Genomic DNA, 19,793 nt, shown 5'->3' with positions numbered 1-19,793 from the left:
CGCTGAAGAAACAAGTGCTATGCTCGAGCGCTGAGACATTGAAGCTCGCGATTCTGCATTCAAACAGTAATCCTTTTCGGTCACCTCGAGTGATTCCGGCTCGAATGATTACTCTCTCGCTTACCTTTCAGTTCATTGGGAACTTGTATTGGTCATCTCACCGACTGTTGAGAAATTTCTTCCTCATCTCTTACCTAGCGATTACCAAGTGCAATGCATCTCACGAGGCGCAACTGGTTCTTGATCATGCAGACACTGGAACGCTGACAATTCTCCAATTATTCTCGAATATCTGCAACACAGAATTCCTGCATACTACATAACTCCACATGTTCCAAGTATCACTTCTCCACAGGGCACACTGCAATACCTTCTCACGGACCAAGAGTTCGCAGGATGGAAAATAAAGAAGACTGCAGCAACCCAATCCATCAAACGTCTGCCAGTGGGAACGACAGATTGTCAAACATAGATCAAACGTCAAGCATCGTCAACCGCGGGACCTACTTCTATGGTTGAAGTCTAAGTGGCTTGAATCTATCCTATCCGCGCCTTCAACACCACACCATGTCACGCCATGGCTGATTATCCCACTTCTCCTCACCATGCATCGTGTGCCCATGGTCAGTGTTGACCTGCATAGCCTGATTGCGGATCATTGCAATACCTCGTGGCTCCTGCGATCCTACCGTGCTTTATGGAACTCTGGGTTGAATGATCTGCTGCGACATGTCTTCCCAAACTCTGGACAGCTTGAGGCTCTACAGTAAGTTAAACTTCCGTCGGTACTTTCCACAAACAAGAAGCAGCGAGTCATAAGTGAAGTCTGATTATCAGAAATTGGTGACAGTCTTGAAATGCCTCAACCAAGTCCCGCAGCTGCTAAACGTACTAATTCATGCCGTTGAGCTGTCGACTAAATTGGCTTCTCTTCAACGGCCATCGAGGATCTTAAGTCCAATCAAACTTAAAGAGTAGCACAAAAACACTTCCAGAATATCAAACCCCCCACGTCTTCGTCCTCAAACACTTAGAAAATGAAATTCGAAATCGAAATGCGAAAAGACAAGCCTCATGCGGGGTGCTGCCATGTTCAATTTCGAGACAGGGAATAAATTCAACGGGAGCTGGACAGACAGATGAAGAGCTTGGGAAGAATTGACTTTTTTTCTCCGCTGAAGAAGATCTTCTGATGATCGATGCAAGCCTGCCTTGATCCCATGCCTTCTTCCCTCTTCCACCTCCACCAACATTCTCATGAGAAGAGCTGAGCAGGTACCTTAGTGACAGATATGTGAAGGAGCGGTGACGAAGGTCGTTCCCCTCCAAACGTCCGAGCGCAAACTCAAGAAATCGAGCGCTCGGACCTCTCCCTGCCACTGCCGACGCGGGGCACACACATACATACTCACACTCACAGTCTCACACTCACATCTCAGAGTAAATAAGCTAAGCGACGCATCAGCGCTGACTGATCTTTGCCAGATCTGGCCCGCCTATCTACCTAACAGGCAATAAAGGAGGAGCATCAAGTGCAGATAGATCACCGCTTCTTGCTCTACATAGTAATTCTTGCAGATTAAGATACTGTAGCTGTGTAGATAGATAAATGCCAGGCTAAGCAGAGCAAGGTATCTCCAATAAGCTTCATACCTCCGTTCGTTCCAAAAGGGAATCATCAACATGACGAAAGTACACCCCAGAGAAAATTAAAATACACAATAATGTCGCAAGAAATCGCAATTTCAAACGAATACAGTTTGAATAATAGGGATCTTTCAAATCTGTCTATTATGCTTTTCCTTGGGAGGGGCTTTTTTTACATTTTTTCCTCAGCGAGATCCCGAAAAGTAACGGGGAGGGGCGCGATGCGATTCAGACAAGAAAGAACCAAGCCCACGCCGTACACATCTACAACGGGAATCTGACAACCCACGTTTTGTGTCTTGCCTTGTCTGCTTTGGCTTTGGTTGCTTGCGCAACCCCGCCTCCCCTCCCGTCATCAGTCAATAATCAACCCCCATGAATTCAATTCAACTCAATTCAGATTAAAAAATCACAGTTACGTACCTCCATGTCCATGTCCAAGTCCAGGTCCAGGTCCAGGTCCAGGTAATTACAAGTCCATGTCCAAAACTCCCATCACAAAGAGACGAAATAAATACTTACCTATCTACATCCCAAGCCTGAGCATCCAGGCAGTCCGTCAGGACAGGCTTTCAAAGTGTGGTAACGAGTAAGGATGCCTGCCGCAGGAGGATAGAAAGCAAGCAAATAGTGAGGGCGAGGGAGCGAGGGTGAGGATGAAGTGGGGAACAGGAACCTTTTCCAGCCCTTTCCTTCCATTCGTCACTCCCACATACAGTAGTACTGGTACATATGCCGGAAGCGACCGACTGGCACCCGTCGCGTTTCCAGAGCCAGGATGCATGCATAACATCCCAGACCCTGTGCGAGCGAGCGAGCGAGCGAGCTTATGCAGCGGATGTATTTTGTGAAATAATCTGCTGCACTTCTGCACTAATTGCACTCTGCATGAACTGTTGCAGAGGCAAGTGCAAGTGCAAGGGGATGGGAGGGGAGGGGCATCATTAAGGTTAGGTTTAGGTAGTGGAGCGCAGCAACCGCAGCGTACTGTACTGTCTGTACCGCAGCGAAGACCTACCTACCTGATCATCATGCCTGAGGAAGGAGTCAGGTTTGGTTAGATATTGGAGACTGATTGGACTGGTTGCATGGGTTTGAGAGGAACCAGGCCAGGGAGGAGGAGACGGAGATGGAGACGGAGTCGGGTGGTGGCTGATCTACGGCTATTCCGAGCTTATCGGGGATTTTGAAGTCAAGTGAAGCTTCATGAATGAGTAATGATCAATAAATCCAGTTTCTTAATGTAGGGTTACATTTGGACTCTGATCCCAAGGACCAGAACGGCACGTAGAGAAGAGCCGAATGCGGTAAGGGGATTGGTGGGGTTTTGCGGGATGACTGAGAATTATATCTTCTGTTTGCGAGGAAGGTTGGTTGCACGATACTGTAACTCGCGTTCTAGAGAAAGGAGGTGTTCTGTTGTCTGTCAGTGAAGGAACGAAAGTGATGCATGAGTTCACGAGTCTCTAGAATTTTCTGGAGTGCGAAAGGGCAAAACTTTGCTGTTCCTTGCCTTGCTTGGTAATAATTAATCAGGCATGGGATTCATTTCGCTGTTCGGTTGTTCCATGTTCCAGAAGATAAGGTTGAGGGGGGAGAGTTGTCCGGCAAATGCTTATCGGTGTGCACCTTCTCGGGATTTACTGTCACACAATCCTTTGATTCGTTCCATACTCATGGATAGGGATTGATTGATGTGCCCTTCCAACAAGGATTGAGATTGTACCGTACCATGAAGTGATTGTGTAACCAACTGTACAGCATTGGTCGGTATCAATACTCTCACCTGATAACACGATTCACGTCGGCAGCCATCCAGCCAGCCAGCCAGCCCCGCCATCAACATCAACGTGGACCCTGAAAGGGCTGATAGGGGACGGGAAGCCAGATGCGGGGGCTTCTAGACCAACTTTGCCAGAGGTCCCCCCCCCCCCCCCCCCCCAGCCCAGCCTCCTCAACGAACTACCGAGTCGCTCAAAAACAAGTATCTCGAGGTCACTCGACTCACTAAAAAACGCAACTAAGTGAACCTCAAACACAGGAAGGATCTTGATCCTGGCCATGGCGCGCTGAAAAGAAACAGCCACAAGCAGGTTGATGTGTGAAATCTGATGCCGATAATCATTACTCACGTCAAATCATATCTCGTCACATCACATCAGATCACATCACAGGATCTCGGCAGATGAAGGTTCGTCGTAGATTTACCTTCTGTCACTTTTCGCACCCGGAACTCTACTTCGGTACTTTCTTTTGGCAAATAATAATGGCGTGCGGGGATTGGAGGGGTGGTCACGGAAAGGTTGTCAGAGTCAGGACAAGACATGTAACTATTCCCAACATCGACAATTCCTCCGGCTCTAGAAGTCAGGTACCGATGCTTGGTTGAAGTGTGCACTTCTTATCTTCGCTTTGTGGCTGCCTGCCTAGTCCCTGGACTACGTACATATGATTCAGGGATATACAACAGCGTTGTCAAAAACATGTTTTCGTGACTCGGGTGGCGTTCTGGCTTGTACCTATGTTCCCAGTCGATGATACAAGGACGCTGCTCCGGAAGTACATGACGGTTAGCTGCATTGTATCAATGTACCTAAGTACCTAGCTGACAATCCTACGGAGTCGAATGCTGTCTGTAAAGTCCGCGATGGTTTTTGGCAGCAGGTGGGTCATGACTCGTTCTGTAGCAAGATGTTTCCTTGCCCAACTACTTTCCATCAGGCACACACAGAAAACATGAAGTCATGATGCACCTTCCTCTTCTGAAATACAAGACCGGCATATTCCTTTCTCACAACAAAACTCGATCCTCCCACGAAGCAAACCAGACCCTGTAGATCGCAGAAAATCCTGAAGGACAACACCACTCTCCACCCCTCTTACCTCTCTCTGAAACATCTCCGGCCATGAACATCTTATCAGGCTTTGATATGGAATCCCCAAAACAAAAATGCAAATTCGTACGTACCACTTTGCCTTTTTCGTTCTTTGTAATTCTTTTGGTTCGATTGTTATGCTACTGATATGATATCTTCTTGATATGACGATCTCGGAGGTTTCGCGGCAAGCGGGCGCATCCTCAAGATCACATCCACAATCTGTCTGTCGGACAATTTCCTTCAGCCCCTCTCTTCTCTGCAAATTCCGATCCAGCCGACCCAACCCAACCCAACCCAACTCAAGTCAACCCGACCCGGCGACCAGCGACCGGCTAAGCTACCAGTTACCAGCTACCAGCCCCAAGATCCCGAATCTCTGATTCCCTTTCCCCACTGATTAGCACGTCGAAATATACATTATTTGGTACGGCATAATTGAACTTTATGGATGCTATAAAGGATATAGTAAAAGTATCAGGGTGTATACCGAGTCGTGCTGAGCAGATCGGATCGCATGCCGCGATGTTATTATTCCTTGACAATGTAAAGAAGTCCAACCGTATTGCCGACCTCTCCGTACCATAGACACAACGGAGAGAAAGCCGATGCGATGCCCTAATAAGCCAAACACCACTTCAGAGATTTTACAAGTTATTCTAAGCCATCAATCAACTGATAACTGACAATCTCCTTGACCAGCAGTTCGCATACTGTATGCGCCGGGAGATTTCCCCTCCCCTTCCCTCCCCTCCCCTCCCCTCCTTTCCTAAGACATTCCCTATTCTCCTTTTCTCCTCACTCGATGATCCATTATCCCATTCCATTCCATTCCATTCCCTCGTACTGATCCATCCTCTTTCCTAGTTCAGCAAGGTATCAAACAGGATCGTGGATACCTTGCCTTACCTGCACGCACGCATAGTTTGCAGCATAGGTACTCCATACAGGTACATATGCAATAACATGCACTTCAATATACCAGAACCCGTTTATGGTGGGCTCGCTTACCATTGCTAGCTAGCCCTGCCCTGCCCTGCCCTGACCTGCATCCTGTCTGTACCTACCTTATGCAGCTGGGTGGCGGCGGGCGGCCGCGAGTAGTGAGCGACAGGAGGGGAGGGGAAGGGGAAGGGGAGGCTCGTGGCTGCGATGCCCTGCAGCGTGCCTAGTGCCCACCCACCGGTTTTTGCTGCAATACTCCTGAGTATTAATCTCCGAGCCTGCACTGCGCTTCACAGCGCATGCATGCATGCATGCGTTTAGGAACATTTTTTCTTGGTCTTGTCGTTGATCTGTCAGTCAAGTACAATCTGTCACTTCGACGATTCTGTACCTCCTCGATTTCATACGAACCAGCAGGTGGGAAGTTGGAACAGGTGGGGTTGGGTTGGGTTGGGTTGGGTTGGGTTCGGTTCGGTCTGCCCTAATGCTGCGCTGCTATGCTACTCCTGCGCCTTCGCCTTCGCTTGGGTGGGTGTGCGTGCATGCTGGAAACTCAACCCCCTGGCTGCAGAATCGATGTATGAGAGTGGGAACATTATTCTTCTCCATTTTCTCTTCTTCTTTTCCTCCATGGGATGGATGGTTTCCATTTTATGTTTGAAAAAGAGAAAAAGGAGAGAAGAGAGTTTCGCTTCGACCCCTTTTCGATTCTTTTGACTTTTTTCTGTTTTCTTTTCTCTCTCCTTGTTCTCTCCTGGTTAAGGTTACTGCCTTGGTCTTCCCGTTTAAGTACCTGGTACCTACGGTAGGTATGCACGATTCGAATCGGTTGGTGACGAGAGGCGGCTTCAGGTGAAAAGTAAATAAACAAATAACTCACTCCTACTCGGCTCACACACACTCACTCACACACACAGGCGAGTCCGACCGACGGGACTGATCAGATCAGCCGAATCACATGTACCTCGTAGGTACAGGACATATCGGACAGAGACTTCCCATCCGAGAAGTCATCCCGAAACTGTGTGTGTGGGGTATACACACTGTTTTTCTTCACCGTCTCTTTCATCCCATCTCATCGTCAATCCAAGGCTCGTGTATCTCCCGATGAGGGATATCGCTGTGACATCTATTCACTTTTCTGAGGTCCTGCTTTGTGTGTATCGTCAATGTACCATGCACATACGCACGCTCGCCCTCCTTCCTCCTCCTCAACTCCACTCCGCTTCACCCTGTATTGTATCGACCTGCAAGCTGTGAACTCATCTCGTCGGATCAGTCACATCCTAGACGCACGCTCAAACCACCTAGCTGCCTGATCCTTTCAAGTTTTCCATCGAGGAGGATCCGTCTGTCATCCTGCCAGCCATCTTCTCCCCTCACCTTTCCTGCCCCTAAAATCCTCAAGTCCGAACCATCAGCGCATCGAAGCTGCACCGCATCGCAGGACCTAAAGTACGTGACATTACATTAACATCTCACCAAACTCTCCCCAATCTTCATCTCCTTCCTCCCTTCCCTATTCCCTTATCCTCCTATCCTCCGAAAATACTCCACACCGCACCCATCCGCATCGCGCCAGATCTGGGTTCTACCATTTCCACTCCCCGCCCACACAGTGAATAATGCGCCGCACTGCACTGCATTACATGAATTTAAATTATTTCCCTCGCTGGAAATGTCCTGCGTATTCGTAAAATTCTAATATATTATCCCGCTGCACTGCAATGCACAATGCAGCTTACGAACCGAACCGCTGCACATACAGGAGAGACATTATTTGATGATATCCAAGGAAAAGGTTGGTTCCTACATATGCAGGTGTTTACGCTGGTATGTCTGTTGGGGTTGGCACGTGCTGGTTGTGCAGGAGGGAGGCGGAGGCGTGGTGGTTTTGCCTTTGCCCTGCGTCGAAGCTGGATGGAGTTGGCGCCGGGAGGTCTGGGCCGGCGGGCTGGCTGGCTGGCCTGGGCGAGGGAGTCAAGTTTGTGAGACGTCTGTCTCTTGCTGCCTTTTTTCAATAGAAGGTATCTAATTGAAAGATACTCTCGTTCACTAAACCATGAAACAGATTTCATTGAGTAATACCTACGGAAGCTTTCGGTAGGTACCAGTGAAATAAACACTACCAAAATACTAATAGATGGCTTTATAAAAAATTTACCTCCTCTGCCAACTTTCGCAAATGGATAGATAAGTCATGCACCTTTCTCTACCTACCGCCTATCCTTTCCTTAAACCTTCAATTTCCGTGCAACCATCACAACCCGTACAAGCGGTGAAGAAGAAGAAGAAGAAGTGACAGGTCACCAGGTACCTATATCACAATACGGAGAGTAAATGTGATCCTCAACAAAGAGACACGGGAAGTAGGTTTCTCTTCTCGTGTAGGCAAGTGCTTGATAAGACATATATACTTCAGCAGCAGAACAATCCAGAAAAGAACGCAGAGTTCGTAGAAAAAGTATATTTCCAAAGTATGGTAACGTACCGCTTCCCCGTCCGTGGTTTTGGACATTATTCAACCGCGGGAGGTCCCCTAAAACTTCCCCCCCGCGTTTTTGCCTCGCTTCAGCCGGCCGGCGGGGTAACTGCACTGCGCTGTACTTGATATCAAGGGATAGGAGAAAACAACAATACACAGGAAGTAAATCCAGGAAGGGAGAGTCAAAGCAAGGGACGTGACGCAATGGGAAGGATTGAAAATCAATATGTTTTCGCACGGCAATTTGCACCATACACCCACATACGACGCTTCCTCACTCCCTGCCCACACACATATGACCTATTCACATGTCTGCCATCTCTATCCCCCCTCCCCATCACCCATCGAATTTTATGCGTGCTAGATGTACAGTACATTAGATCAGCTTGCGATATATGCGACCCAGTTAGCTGCCATCCCGTTCCTTTCTTTGCCTGGTTATGGTGTTCTTGTAGGGTTGAGGAGATAGATGCATACACAATAATATATGTGCTGCAACACCACAAAACCCCGCAGCATACCTAGGTACCGCGACAGATAGGTATGATGATCTATCTATCTATCTATCTGCAGATGCGGGAAAGGGAGGGAGAGAGGGACGGCTCGTGCATCGTCCATCTCCATCTCCCTTCCCAATACCAATTCTTCCAGCATCCATCTATCCATCCATCAATCGAGCTCTCCACGTTTCCCAGCTAGCCAGACAGGCAAGCAAGGCAAGCATCAAGGTTTTCCCGCAACAATATTTAATTATTTGCCTACCAGCCAGTATACATGCAGATTTCAATCTATCGACGAGCTATAATTTGGGAAGTTTTAAACAAACCTGACGTGGCATGTCATCATTTGGTCCCAGAGGTGAGTAAGAGTAAGATGCTTTCCCGTCTGGATTTTGACTTTCTCTCTGCGCATGAGTTGAGGATTCAGGATTGAGGATTGAGGGGAAGAAGAAGAGAGACGGGGGAGTTTGATGGGCTCGCCGGGGAAGACGAAGAAAAAAATCATAAATAAAAACAAGAAAAATGTCAGAATTCCTTGCGAAACCTTCGGCAGTACTGTATCGCATCGCATTGCATTGCATTTCATATCGAGAATTTGGATTTGCATTTGGATTTTGCATTTGGATTTTCAAAAATCAGGATTCTGCTGCCTTTTCCCATGTTACTTTCCTAGTGTTGTGTATGGTTTGAGCTTATGCTTCTATGCTTCTCTATTGTTTACTGTTTATCAAGGTTCGTCGTCTACTACCTTTGTTAACGAAAGGTTAAACGAGCAAACATGAACAATTGTTCTTCTCTCTCTCTTTTTTTTTGCGAGTCAAGTTTCGCGGCTCACACTTGTCTACAGAGTCAAGTAGGCTCGCTCTCCAAGCATCGTCTCGAAAAGCCTCAAGACGCCTCTCTGCTTGAAATTGCTTTTCCTCATTTTCCAAGAGTATCTATTTAGCTTGTCTGTGCTAAAGCCGTTCTAAACCCCGAGCTCCTTTCCTGCCTGCCTCTGACGTCAGTGAAAACTATCGAGGAAAGATGGCAGCAGACTACTACTCGTGGAGGAGGACATGACTCGAAAGTTCACTTCACTTTTACGCCTCCAAACTACCATGCCGTCGCTGTTTCGGTTCAAGCTTCGTACCGTGAACTCTATGCAATTTCCTGCAGAATCTAGTTCGAGTCTGTTCGACGCCCCCAGAAAGGCTGGATCGTCATGGTTTTTCTTTTCTTTTTGGCAAGATAGCGCGATAAGAGCGGGGTTTGTGGGTGAGTTTATGTTTCTGGGTTGTGCTCATTTCGCGGCTCTTTCTGTGTTTGTTAAGCGCAACGCTTTAAGGAACGGCTATTTCCATTTTTATTTTCTTTTCCTCCCCTCGAGGAGGGATATCACTTGGCTGCACACTAAGTCAGGAACACAGCGGGTTTATTCCCCGACGCAAGCGTGAGAGGGAAGGGGAAATGAGGTTTCAGACGGAGTTGAAACCATTACATGATAAAAGATGGAGTCTCGGGAGGATACCGAGAGATGCGATTGATCTTTTGCGGATAGTTTAGGGGAAGTCTGTTGAACTGTTGAACTCTGTTCTTGCTTATCTGCATTTGCACTTGCATTGCTCGCATGCCTTTCCTTTTCACATGACAAAGTATCTTCTCCCTCATACTCATTGGTTGACATGGTCCCCTCTGATCTTGACATGTTACAAGAGGAAGGCAAGGAGAGGAAACGCACGGAAATCCCCTCTTATCTGCATCACAGAGAAAGCATGTTGCTTACAGCTTTCCAGTTTCAGCCACTTTCGTGATGCTTCATTTCTAGCTTGATCGATGCTATGCTGCCACTGACTCAGTGTCTTCGAAAGCAAGTAAATTTAATTTAGATATTTGGGTGCTGTTGAATACCAAGTCCTTCCTATCTCTAGCTGGCACAGCTGTTGAGCTACAGAACTCAGAATAGCACTGTGGCGGCTCCAAGAGACGTGCGCACTGACTGGCGGCAAGTCGCTTCCTGGGACCCCGCGAGCCAGGCCATCCAGCGAGCCATGCCCTGGACGTGCCTAGAGGCAAAGCGCTGTAAGCAACAGCCCTGCTCAGCCCTCAGCGACGATCGGCCGCCTAAATTCCCTGGATGTATGATTGCCAGTTTGTAAGTAAGCGCTATCAAGCAATAAAATGAAGCGAAGCGCAACCAGGAAACCTCCGCCAGCTACCAAGATCCCGTTGCCAATCATTCGAACCCAGACCAGGAAAATCAAGGTACGGAACCGGTCGATCATATTGCCAATTATTCGAACAGGATAGAAATCAATAAAATGAGATGGCGGCCAGTAGCGACCTTGAGTTCCCGAATCCCCTCATGACTGGACCAGCCGGGCTGCAGGTAAAGTGGCCTGTCTGATGCAGTTGTTGGCTGGCTGGGCTTACGGACTTCAACCCTGCAGCACGTGTGTAGAGACAAGGTACATGCTCTTGGACGGTTTTCCGGCTTCCGAACGGCTTGTCCTGCAACTCCCCCAGAAATCTTATCATACTTTTAAAGTGCTTCCAACCGAATTGTATTATTTTTATTTGGGCTCTGGCGCATACTTTCGAGGACCCCTCATAAACCGATTATCCACGATCTCTGTTCCTAGTGCAGCCAAGCTATTCATAAAGTCAATCATAGAAACAGTTCAGAGAAGGGTTCCCTACTCGGAACGATGTGCCAACTCTATCCTGCAGCGTCCACATGTTCTTGTCTCAAATTCTCAACGCTCTGCACCAGTGCAGACAAGAAAGAAACAGGAAACGGAAAGATCAAGAGAGGAGAAACAAGCCTGCAGCCAGGTCTCCCCTACCTGTCTCGGGAGGGAGAGCCATTTGCCTTTTCCCCGCTCCAAACCTACCTGAAGTACGGAATGGAATGGGTGATCCCTTCTAAGTTCCAATCCCCCCTCTCTCTCCTCCCTTGAAAAACTCGCAAAGGTATTATCGTTTGTGCGTTACATGGAGAGTCAGAAGAATAAGGAAAGGACAAGGACAAGGACGAGAAAAAGGATACACTCGCTCGGGGGAGAAGAGAATATTTTTTTTTCGAAATCCTCGATGCATGCAAGTACGCTCGAGCATGCAGCGGTTGTCCCTGAATATCTCTCCTCATAGCTCGCCATCTACATGCATGTTGAGGGAAAAAAGCAAATAAAAAATCAAGGAACCTGCGGCGTTCGTCGTATGATTCTCACCACTAGAGGAGGAGACCCAACGAGAACGAGAACGCATAACGGAAACAGAAATTTTTGGAGAAGTGAGAAGCAAAGACCACGGCAGTGTTACCCGTACCCGTCTCGCATTGAAAGTTATCAAGTTTGTATTCTGCGAGGCTGCACTATTCTCTGCATTGCTCACCATTTTCTCGTGAAACACGCGGTGGGCATGCTGTCACTGACTCGAGCCTGCTTCGAAATTCTGCTTTGCTTTGCCTTCATCCCTATGGAGGGCTTCCGTGTTCCGGAGACCAACGCCTTGCGTGCGTGCTGCAGCGGAGCATTTATCTCAGGAGGGTTGATCTGCTTGCTGCATTGCTGCATCTTCTCCTCCTGCCTTCTACTGCACTGCACTGCGGTTGCGGAACTTTTCCTGCCTACCCTTTTCTACGAGCCATTCTCCGCGATGCCTGGCCCTGCTCGTGCTGCTGCTGCTGCTGCCGCCGCAGTGCCGTGTTGACTTTTGCGGGATCTTCGGTGGAGGAGAAGTGGGGACTTTTGTTATGGGGCAAGCGAGGCGAGGCGAGGCGAAGGCGAGGGCGAGCTTGAAAGTAACATGAGTAAGTGGTTATCGATGATCCATGATGCGAATATCGATGCCGGCCCTTGTGGGGGGATGCACAGGCATGCCGATGGACTGTGTCAATCTTGAGAAGTAAAGTTTTGCTCGGCAAAGTTTGTCGTAGTCGACGTCGACGACGATGCAAAGTTACCCGGTCAGGAACGACCTCAATGGACAGCACGAAAATGCTCCTAGTCAATTCAACCAGTTCGTCTTGAAGCAGACACATGTTCGTCTGGGCTCTGGTCAACAGAATACACGGCCTCTCGAGCAACTACTGTGAGGCAGAAAATTTCCGATGCGTTGCATCTCTCTCGACGTCGGTTGATCCGGCTTCCCCTCCCCGCGATGCAGCTATTTGACTCGGCAGGCACTGGACCGTGGCCTGAGCCGTTACAGAGTCGGAGGCGGTTTCTGCTGCCATGGGGCAGACTCTATTATTTCTGATCGAAAAAAGGGCACTAACTAAAGGGAACAATGAGGTAGTGGCGTTGGAATAAGATTATGCAGCCATGTCACTTCACCATCCCGGATTTATCCCAAGCCAGCCCATATCTGCTTTCATATGATTTTCAATTAGAGGGAAACCCTGGCTAGAGAGAGAAGGTATCATCGCGGACTATATACACAACAAGCCGGAACCATGCCTGTGTCAGATCCGGTTAAGTAGAAATACTGTATCCAGGCGGCTCAGGAAGGGAATAGCACGGTAGGCGGGAGGCAACGAGGAGTGTGATAGGCACGACATCCGCAGGCGATCCCTATGCTGATCCAACGGTAAGCGCGAGCCAGCAAGTGAGCTTGCGCTGAAAGCAAACAAAAAGCGGGGTCAGGGTTTTCTGTCTGCCTGCCTCTAGCCAACTCTAAAACGAATGATAATAATAAGATAATAATTTCAATCACTAGAAAATTGCCGTTGAGGACACATGTAGATCTGTGCTGTCTGCTGTCTAGCAGACGGTAGCGCGGTAGTCTCGTAGCCTCTGCAGCTAGACTCTAGTTTCGATTCTGCAGCAACGACTGCCTACTGCAGAGCCTTGACCACCGCTATGTCTAGAAGACTAGGCATCGTCACTTTTGCAGGTCTTTCAGTTCTTTCAAGTCCGTTCAGTGGCTGTTTTGGAGACAGGAAGATCGAATTAAGACGTTTCGAAGTCCAGGGTAGCCCAGTCGCACGGGTTTCGCTGGCGATGGCCAGTGGCAGTGGTGGCGGCGTATGGGTAGGTAGCCCCAGCGAGGTCGAAGCTGGATCTGGGAAGGAGGCTTAAACCTGTGACGAGCTCACCCCTGCGGCGATCTCATGGACATCCCTGTGGAGATCTCGATCCAGTAGTCAACCTCCCATCGCAGCGTCTGGTGCTTGCACAAGCCTTCAACTTGCTGGGGAACCCCTCCTGCGTTTTCGTTGAGCCGCCTTCCTCCCTTCCTGTCATGGGAGGGGCTTGTAATCTGCAGCAGTTCGACAGTAGCCGCTCTGTCTAATGTAGAGCACTGCCTGCGGTGCGTTCATGATCCTGATCTTCATCGGATCACGGAGTGTTCAGTAATTCAGATAACGGTCGTGGAGCGACCAAAGTACCGAGGATTTAGGGTCTCCATGCGTATCATTCAGTTCATGTCAATCAATTGTGGTATCATTCGTTCCCAAATAGCATGTGCTGCCATTATACATCGGGAAGGATTATCCGGAAGACAAAACTCTGTATCACGCTGGCGAAAGTATGTCCCCGCGTTCCAAAACTCTACTGACTACTTATCTATTCGGGTCGTAGGTTTAGGACATTAGGAACAATTCAGAGAACACGGAAGGGAGGGAATTAGGAACATTGATGATAGCCAAGTGGTAGAAAGCAGATGAACATGACAGTGCAAGTCCGAGAGCAGGACTCTGTATCATTCCAAAATACTCGAAACCAGCTAGGCCCGACGTGGTCGCACTCAACCCCGTTGAATGATGTGGCTGCTCCCTCGAGAATGGTTCCTTATGAGCGAACTGCGGGATACAGACCTAGATCACAGCCACCATACTCTTGCAGCTGGATGTCATGTCAATCACGAGTCAGCCAGCATACATCTTGGTGAAGTACTTGTCCCAATACAATTCTCCCTGCATATCTCTGGACGAGCCAGATGTAAAGTGCGACGTAGTGTTCTGTTTATCACTGGGCGCTTAGTTCACTGTACGGGCTGGGGAGCTCATCATCAAGGCATCATATGACCTGTGCCACCCGCCCCCGTTCTCCATCGCATCACCACATCACCACACTCAACTCTCCACCAAGATATCTTTGACAAATTCCCCGAGTCCAGATCCACGGTCAAGACGTACCGTTCAACCTCCTATCTAGATACGGCAGGCAGGATGTTCGTGGGATTACGATCTTACAGCAAATCCAGGTAGCGTAATCTACATCCCACAACTCGCCATCAAGCTGAGACGAACCGCCACAGTTCATTCGGAGTATATCTCCAAATCGCATCTTCCACCCGTCCCACAATCGCGAGGTATTCCCAAGAACACGTTAGTTAGCCCGCCGGCACTTCCACTTCCCCATCGAAATCCTCCCTCCCACTTCCCCCTCGGCGGATCTCCGCGAAGGAATCCCTCTCTCCCACACCCCCAAGCCCACCCCCAAACGGAGAATTCTCCGCACCAGCGAGTCGCCTCACCACCTCACAACCACTCGATTTCTCGCTTACCCCTACCCATCAGCCATCAGCCATCCCCCGCCCTCATCCAAATCCAGATCGACAACCCACGCACGGTTCAGAGCAAAGAATAATAGCACAGCCATAGGTAACGACCATTTACATCACGAAGAAAAAAAAACCCACAAGTAGAATGAATGCATCCCACATCGCGCATGTGGGACATTTCTTAAGGCCATCTAGCCGACCGACCATTTCCTTCTGGCGACGTTCTTCAGGCCGTCTGGCTCCTTGGCAAGGCGATCAATGATGGCGCAATGGGTCTTTTGACACACGCCGTCGCCATCCTAAAGGGATCCTACTCTAAAGTCGGCTGGCTCACTCGCTCACTCGCCTCCCTCCACCTTCTCTATCTCTACTACTTGAGGGCCCATAAACAGAAAGAAGTCTTGCCCCGCACACTTGTCATGCCTATACTACTACTTACTCCCCCACCGTCTCGAAGTTAAATTTCGACTTTACTTTAAGATAAGTTAAGTTAGCAAGACAGCGGGCGGCGAGGTTTTGACACTTGCGACAGCGGTTTGGGATAACGAAAGTGGCGACGATGGGCAACGACGGCGTCGTTCTCCGTCTCTTCTCTAGAGTAGGTGTCTGTCTGGTCTGGTTCTTGCGATTCCTTCCTTCCTTCCTACCTACCTAAACCCTGCTTGCTCTATTACCGGCTGGTGATACTAATCAGGGAACAACGATTATTGGGGCTGATCCTGCGACGACGGCGTCAACTGTCATTGACGAGCCAGCGCACTGATCATTGGAAGGGACTACTCTCCAGCTAGAAGGTGCTGGTGCTCAGTCTAGAAGGCACCTATCTACCTTAAAGGAACAGCAAGCCCTGGCTTGATGATGCGACGACGGTGTCTGCTGTCATGACAAGCCCCTCTAATGCTAGAAGGTGCTTGTGATCAGTCTAGAAGTACCATGGGTTTCTATCTGTCTATCTATCTTAGAGCAAACGGCTTTGACATCGATCGCTCGAAGGTACAGTAGTCCTTCTTACGCGCATGAACCATCTAGCTTGGTGCCGTGCATAAGTACGTAAGTTTACTTGATTAGTTTGTCTTTCCACGGCTTATGTTTACTGATGATTGATTTCCATGAGTAGCTTCGCTCGCTTCTTTTTCATACTATTCCTGTAGTTTTATGCGGAGGATGTCCTTCCGTATCTCTTAAGTTAGTACCTCACGATCTTCTCGACTGGGCAATTTGGTCGTAGCCTCATCGCCAATCTAAGCGATTGCAGATTATTGTTGTGCTTGACTTCATGGATAGATGGGTTCTTGCTGGTTCGGTGGCTAGGCACTCTCAACGAAACGAAACAGGAATTTCCGCGGGAATAGGCTCTGAGCATTACGTCCATCAATCGTATGAACGCAACTGCCGAGACTTCCAGACCAGCATTTTCATTTACGGCTTGTTTACTTGACTTTTACGTTCTGCACTTGGGAATGTGGCTGTCCCTTCTCCTCTGTCGAGAGACGCTCTTTCAGGGGCTGGCTAACCGACTTCGCTTGTCTGTTGGGGAGGTTCGTCGATCTGTTTCCCAGCCTGCACACTGCCAGGTCCCAGCACCGGCTTCATATTTCCCTGGTACGGGCAGGACGCATGAGTTGGTAAGAGAAAAGATCCATTCAGTGGAGTCACTGAATGGACGGATAGGAAAATTCCCACTCGCGTGTTGTGGTGAGCTTTCAAGGGGTGAGGTGCTGGTTTCGAACCCATCGAACCGCTGGCCAGAACTCATGAACTCGTGGACTCCACCACGCTGGAGACACGGGGACTCCGTAAGACACTGCGTGCGGGTCACTTGTTATATCAAACGTCTGTTAAGAAAGTGTCTTATGAAAACAGCCTCACTCTCCGAAAAGTTGGTGGTGCGAAGTTTCCTCTGCGTCGTCCGGCCTTCCGAAACCCCACGCAGGCTTGTTTTTTTGACTCGCATCACTGTGACTCCAGTGAGTCGTCAGCTACACCGGAGATGTCCTTGACATGAACTGATGGTTGCTTGAGTAAATGTAAATCTCATTCCAAATCCCGCGCCCATTTGACCAGGCCCATCACCCGTCCCTGGTTGATTGTCGTCGAGGATTTCCAGGGCCACTCCATGCCGCTTCTCAGTCCCCGAGTTGCTTGTCATTTCAATCATTATCAGGCAACGAGTGCCGCCGTTGAGACATGGCTCCATTTCTTGTCTCTTGTCCTTCTCTTTCTGTGCGGGTCGTTTTTCCTCGGAGCTGGCGATCTCACCTCACTCAGCCCCCTGAAGGAAAAGGAGTTTGGGAGCAGGAACAACGACCAAGCGCTGATATGATGATCGCAGTTAGCTGTATAGGCATGCCCTGCCCTGGCTGGCACTTGCTGCTGCCAGGCTGGCTGGTGGTCAAGCCTGCACTCGTAGAATTTACAAGACAGCACCAGAACACTTCTAGATGCGAGGAGCTCTTGGTTACGCCTACCGCTATGGTTCCTGCAACGGCCATGCCATGCATGCGAGATGCTGCTGCTGCATTCCTCGAGTCCGCAATCAATATTCCGTTCTTGTTATTGCCAAAACAATGGTTCCACGCACGCATGCACGCTCGCGCTGCACAGAGAGCGCTTTTCTGCAGGTATATTCTCCGATGTCTGACACCGGTTGTTAGGTCTACTGCACGCCTACAGCACTGGAGATCACCTAGACAGGTCCAGGGTGCAATACAAGTAGAACTCTTTGAATAATGACCGAAAGGGGAATTTGCCCAAAGGGGTCTTTTTGCTCAAATTTTCTTGAAATTCGCTGCTCCTTGTCGATTTGATTTGGCAGGCTCCGAGGAAGTATTTGATATCAACAAGGGTCCTATTTGATTATCTCCTGAGAATAATCAGCGAATGGGAATGGGAATGGGGGGTAAGACATGGGAAGTTCGTCGGAGGTCCTCTTGTTGCAACGTCTTTCTTCCTCAGGAGCCGTTGCACGGCCATTCGAACACCCATGTATCATCAAAGCGTTGACAGGATCCTGTCAGGAAGCCGGACCGGTCGACGTTGTTCCCTCTTTCTTTTTCGCGGAATACCCCTCCTTTCTTGCTCCAATTAATTAATACGTGCGTTGCGAAATGATTATCGTCCCATCCGTTTTCCCTTGTGCGTTTGATGCGAACGTGATAATCAGCGGGGCAGAAAGAGGGTTCGGAGTGCAGTGTCAGTCCAATTGAGTTTCCACTTGGCCGCGGCACAGGAATTGAAAAAGAAAAACTCTGCCGAGTCCTGTAAACTGACTTTGCGGGTGTGCATTTGGCGGTGACTTGTTTTGATCTTGACAGCCGCGGTCATCAGTCCGTGTTTCTCAAATGCGAAATCTGATATCTGATAGAACTCGTTCTTCCCGGAACACCGCGTTTCTTTTGTACAACACGACGTTGGAAAAAGCAACTTCTTGACTGTGTAATGCCCGCTCCCTGCTCCTGGCAATAATATTTGAGTGGTCGTTGGGTCGCCTATGCCGAGAAGACGAGCCACGGATGACCTTGTTCGAACAGATCGGGAACTGGCAGTGCAGGGCTTTGCAGCATCGTGGCGCGGCCTTGCATAAGCAGTTGCAGTTTGCCTCTTGCCAAGAATATCCAGCTGTAGCAGGCAGCCCACAACCAGTCAACCCACTTTGGGTCGATCATTAAATTGATTATTCTCAATATTTCTCACTCATTCGTCCGATTATGTCCCTTCTCGGCCAGCCAGGCTCTCCCGGCGGCGGCCCCAGGGCTCCCCATATTAAACCACGAGCTGCCGAAGCCCATGGCTGGGCCTGAAGAAGCCATATATTATCGCCTCATAAGAGGTTTCAGCTTAGGGTTTTTGTCGAGCCCATGGAGCCCATGTCTCGGTTCGGTGGTGGATGTGCTGTTTGGCCGACCCGTTGCGGCGCCCGCTCTGGCACTTCATCTCCATGTGCCACGAAATGCGAGGAGAACGGAAGACTGTGGAGGAAGGCGGGCGTGGAGGTGATGGGATGCTTGCTGGTGATGCTGCCCTGCTGCGCTCCTGGGTTGCTGCTTGGTGAGGCTGCAATCCACTCGCTGCATCATGCTGGATGCTTGCTTTGGCAGCGGGCAGATGCAGGAGACAGTCTCGGGACATTCCAGCAGTGGGATGGATCCATGGCCATGGATATTCTCATCGTATGGTAAGAGATAGGATAGACGTTGCATATTATCGAACCAGGACTGGGATTTGAGGTTTGCAGCTTTATTGCCCCGATTCCGAGGCAAGTGATGATGTCTTTCATGTTCGTGATGCCGGGTCGGATGCACGCTGAGCAGTTGGAGGAAGGTGGATGTGGGTTTGAATGCAATGCACGGATGTTGATGATTGATGTGTCGTGAGAAGTCAACGGTGAGTGGACAGGGGAAGGATGGGATGTTGTTAGGGCTTCGGGGCAGGAAGAGTTGCAGCCCGAATGAATGTATGAGCCTTGTTGCTCAGGATCTGATTCTGAACTCTCCCTCTCTTATCGCCACCATCAACAGACAGCCCACCATCCAGTAATCCAAGGCGCCGTCTACCTGGTTCATAGAGAGGCTGAAATATTGACCTGGGGTGATCAGTGACAGAGCCATTGGCTGTGGCATAGCGAAAGTCGGCCCTATCACGACAATCATCATCGTATTCATATCATTACCTACGTCCGACACAAGATTCTATCAGATTACTCCAAGAGTCTGGATTGGACTCCATGTCAACGGGTTGCCATTCAGGAACAAGGGATGTGGTGTGTGTGGAAAGATACGAGGGGTTTTGACAGGTGAGAACTGACAAGTGTCACCAAAAGCAACATATCATATGCAAGCCGCTGCACCAGTT

The 19,793-nt window shown here is 49.3% G+C and overlaps 2 protein-coding genes across 2 annotated transcripts; one reads left to right on the top strand and one right to left on the bottom strand.

Moving 5' to 3' along the window:
* Window positions 1-9,867: 9,867 nt before the first annotated feature.
* Window positions 9,868-10,182, bottom strand: ONS95_005792 (uncharacterized protein; the record flags this gene model as incomplete). The annotated part of the gene is made up of 1 exon (XM_058499221.1): window positions 9,868-10,182. A coding segment is annotated over one exon (315 nt), but the record flags the coding sequence as incomplete, so codon positions are not given.
* An 8,617-nt stretch (window positions 10,183-18,799) lies between these two features.
* ONS95_005791 (uncharacterized protein) lies at window positions 18,800-19,120 on the top strand (the record flags this gene model as incomplete). The annotated part of the gene is made up of 1 exon (XM_058499220.1): window positions 18,800-19,120. The coding sequence occupies one exon, from the start codon at window positions 18,800-18,802 to the stop codon at window positions 19,118-19,120; it is 321 nt and encodes a 106-aa protein (XP_058351488.1).
* Between the last annotated feature and the right edge of the window lie 673 nt (window positions 19,121-19,793).

Source organism: Cadophora gregata (assembly GCF_030347475.1).
Source record: "Cadophora gregata isolate MNR1 chromosome Unknown scaffold_16, whole genome shotgun sequence".
Classification (NCBI taxonomy): Eukaryota; Fungi; Ascomycota; class Leotiomycetes; order Helotiales; family Ploettnerulaceae; genus Cadophora; species Cadophora gregata.
Note: the sequence above shows the minus strand (reverse complement) of the source record. Positions and strands in the feature narration are given on the sequence as shown.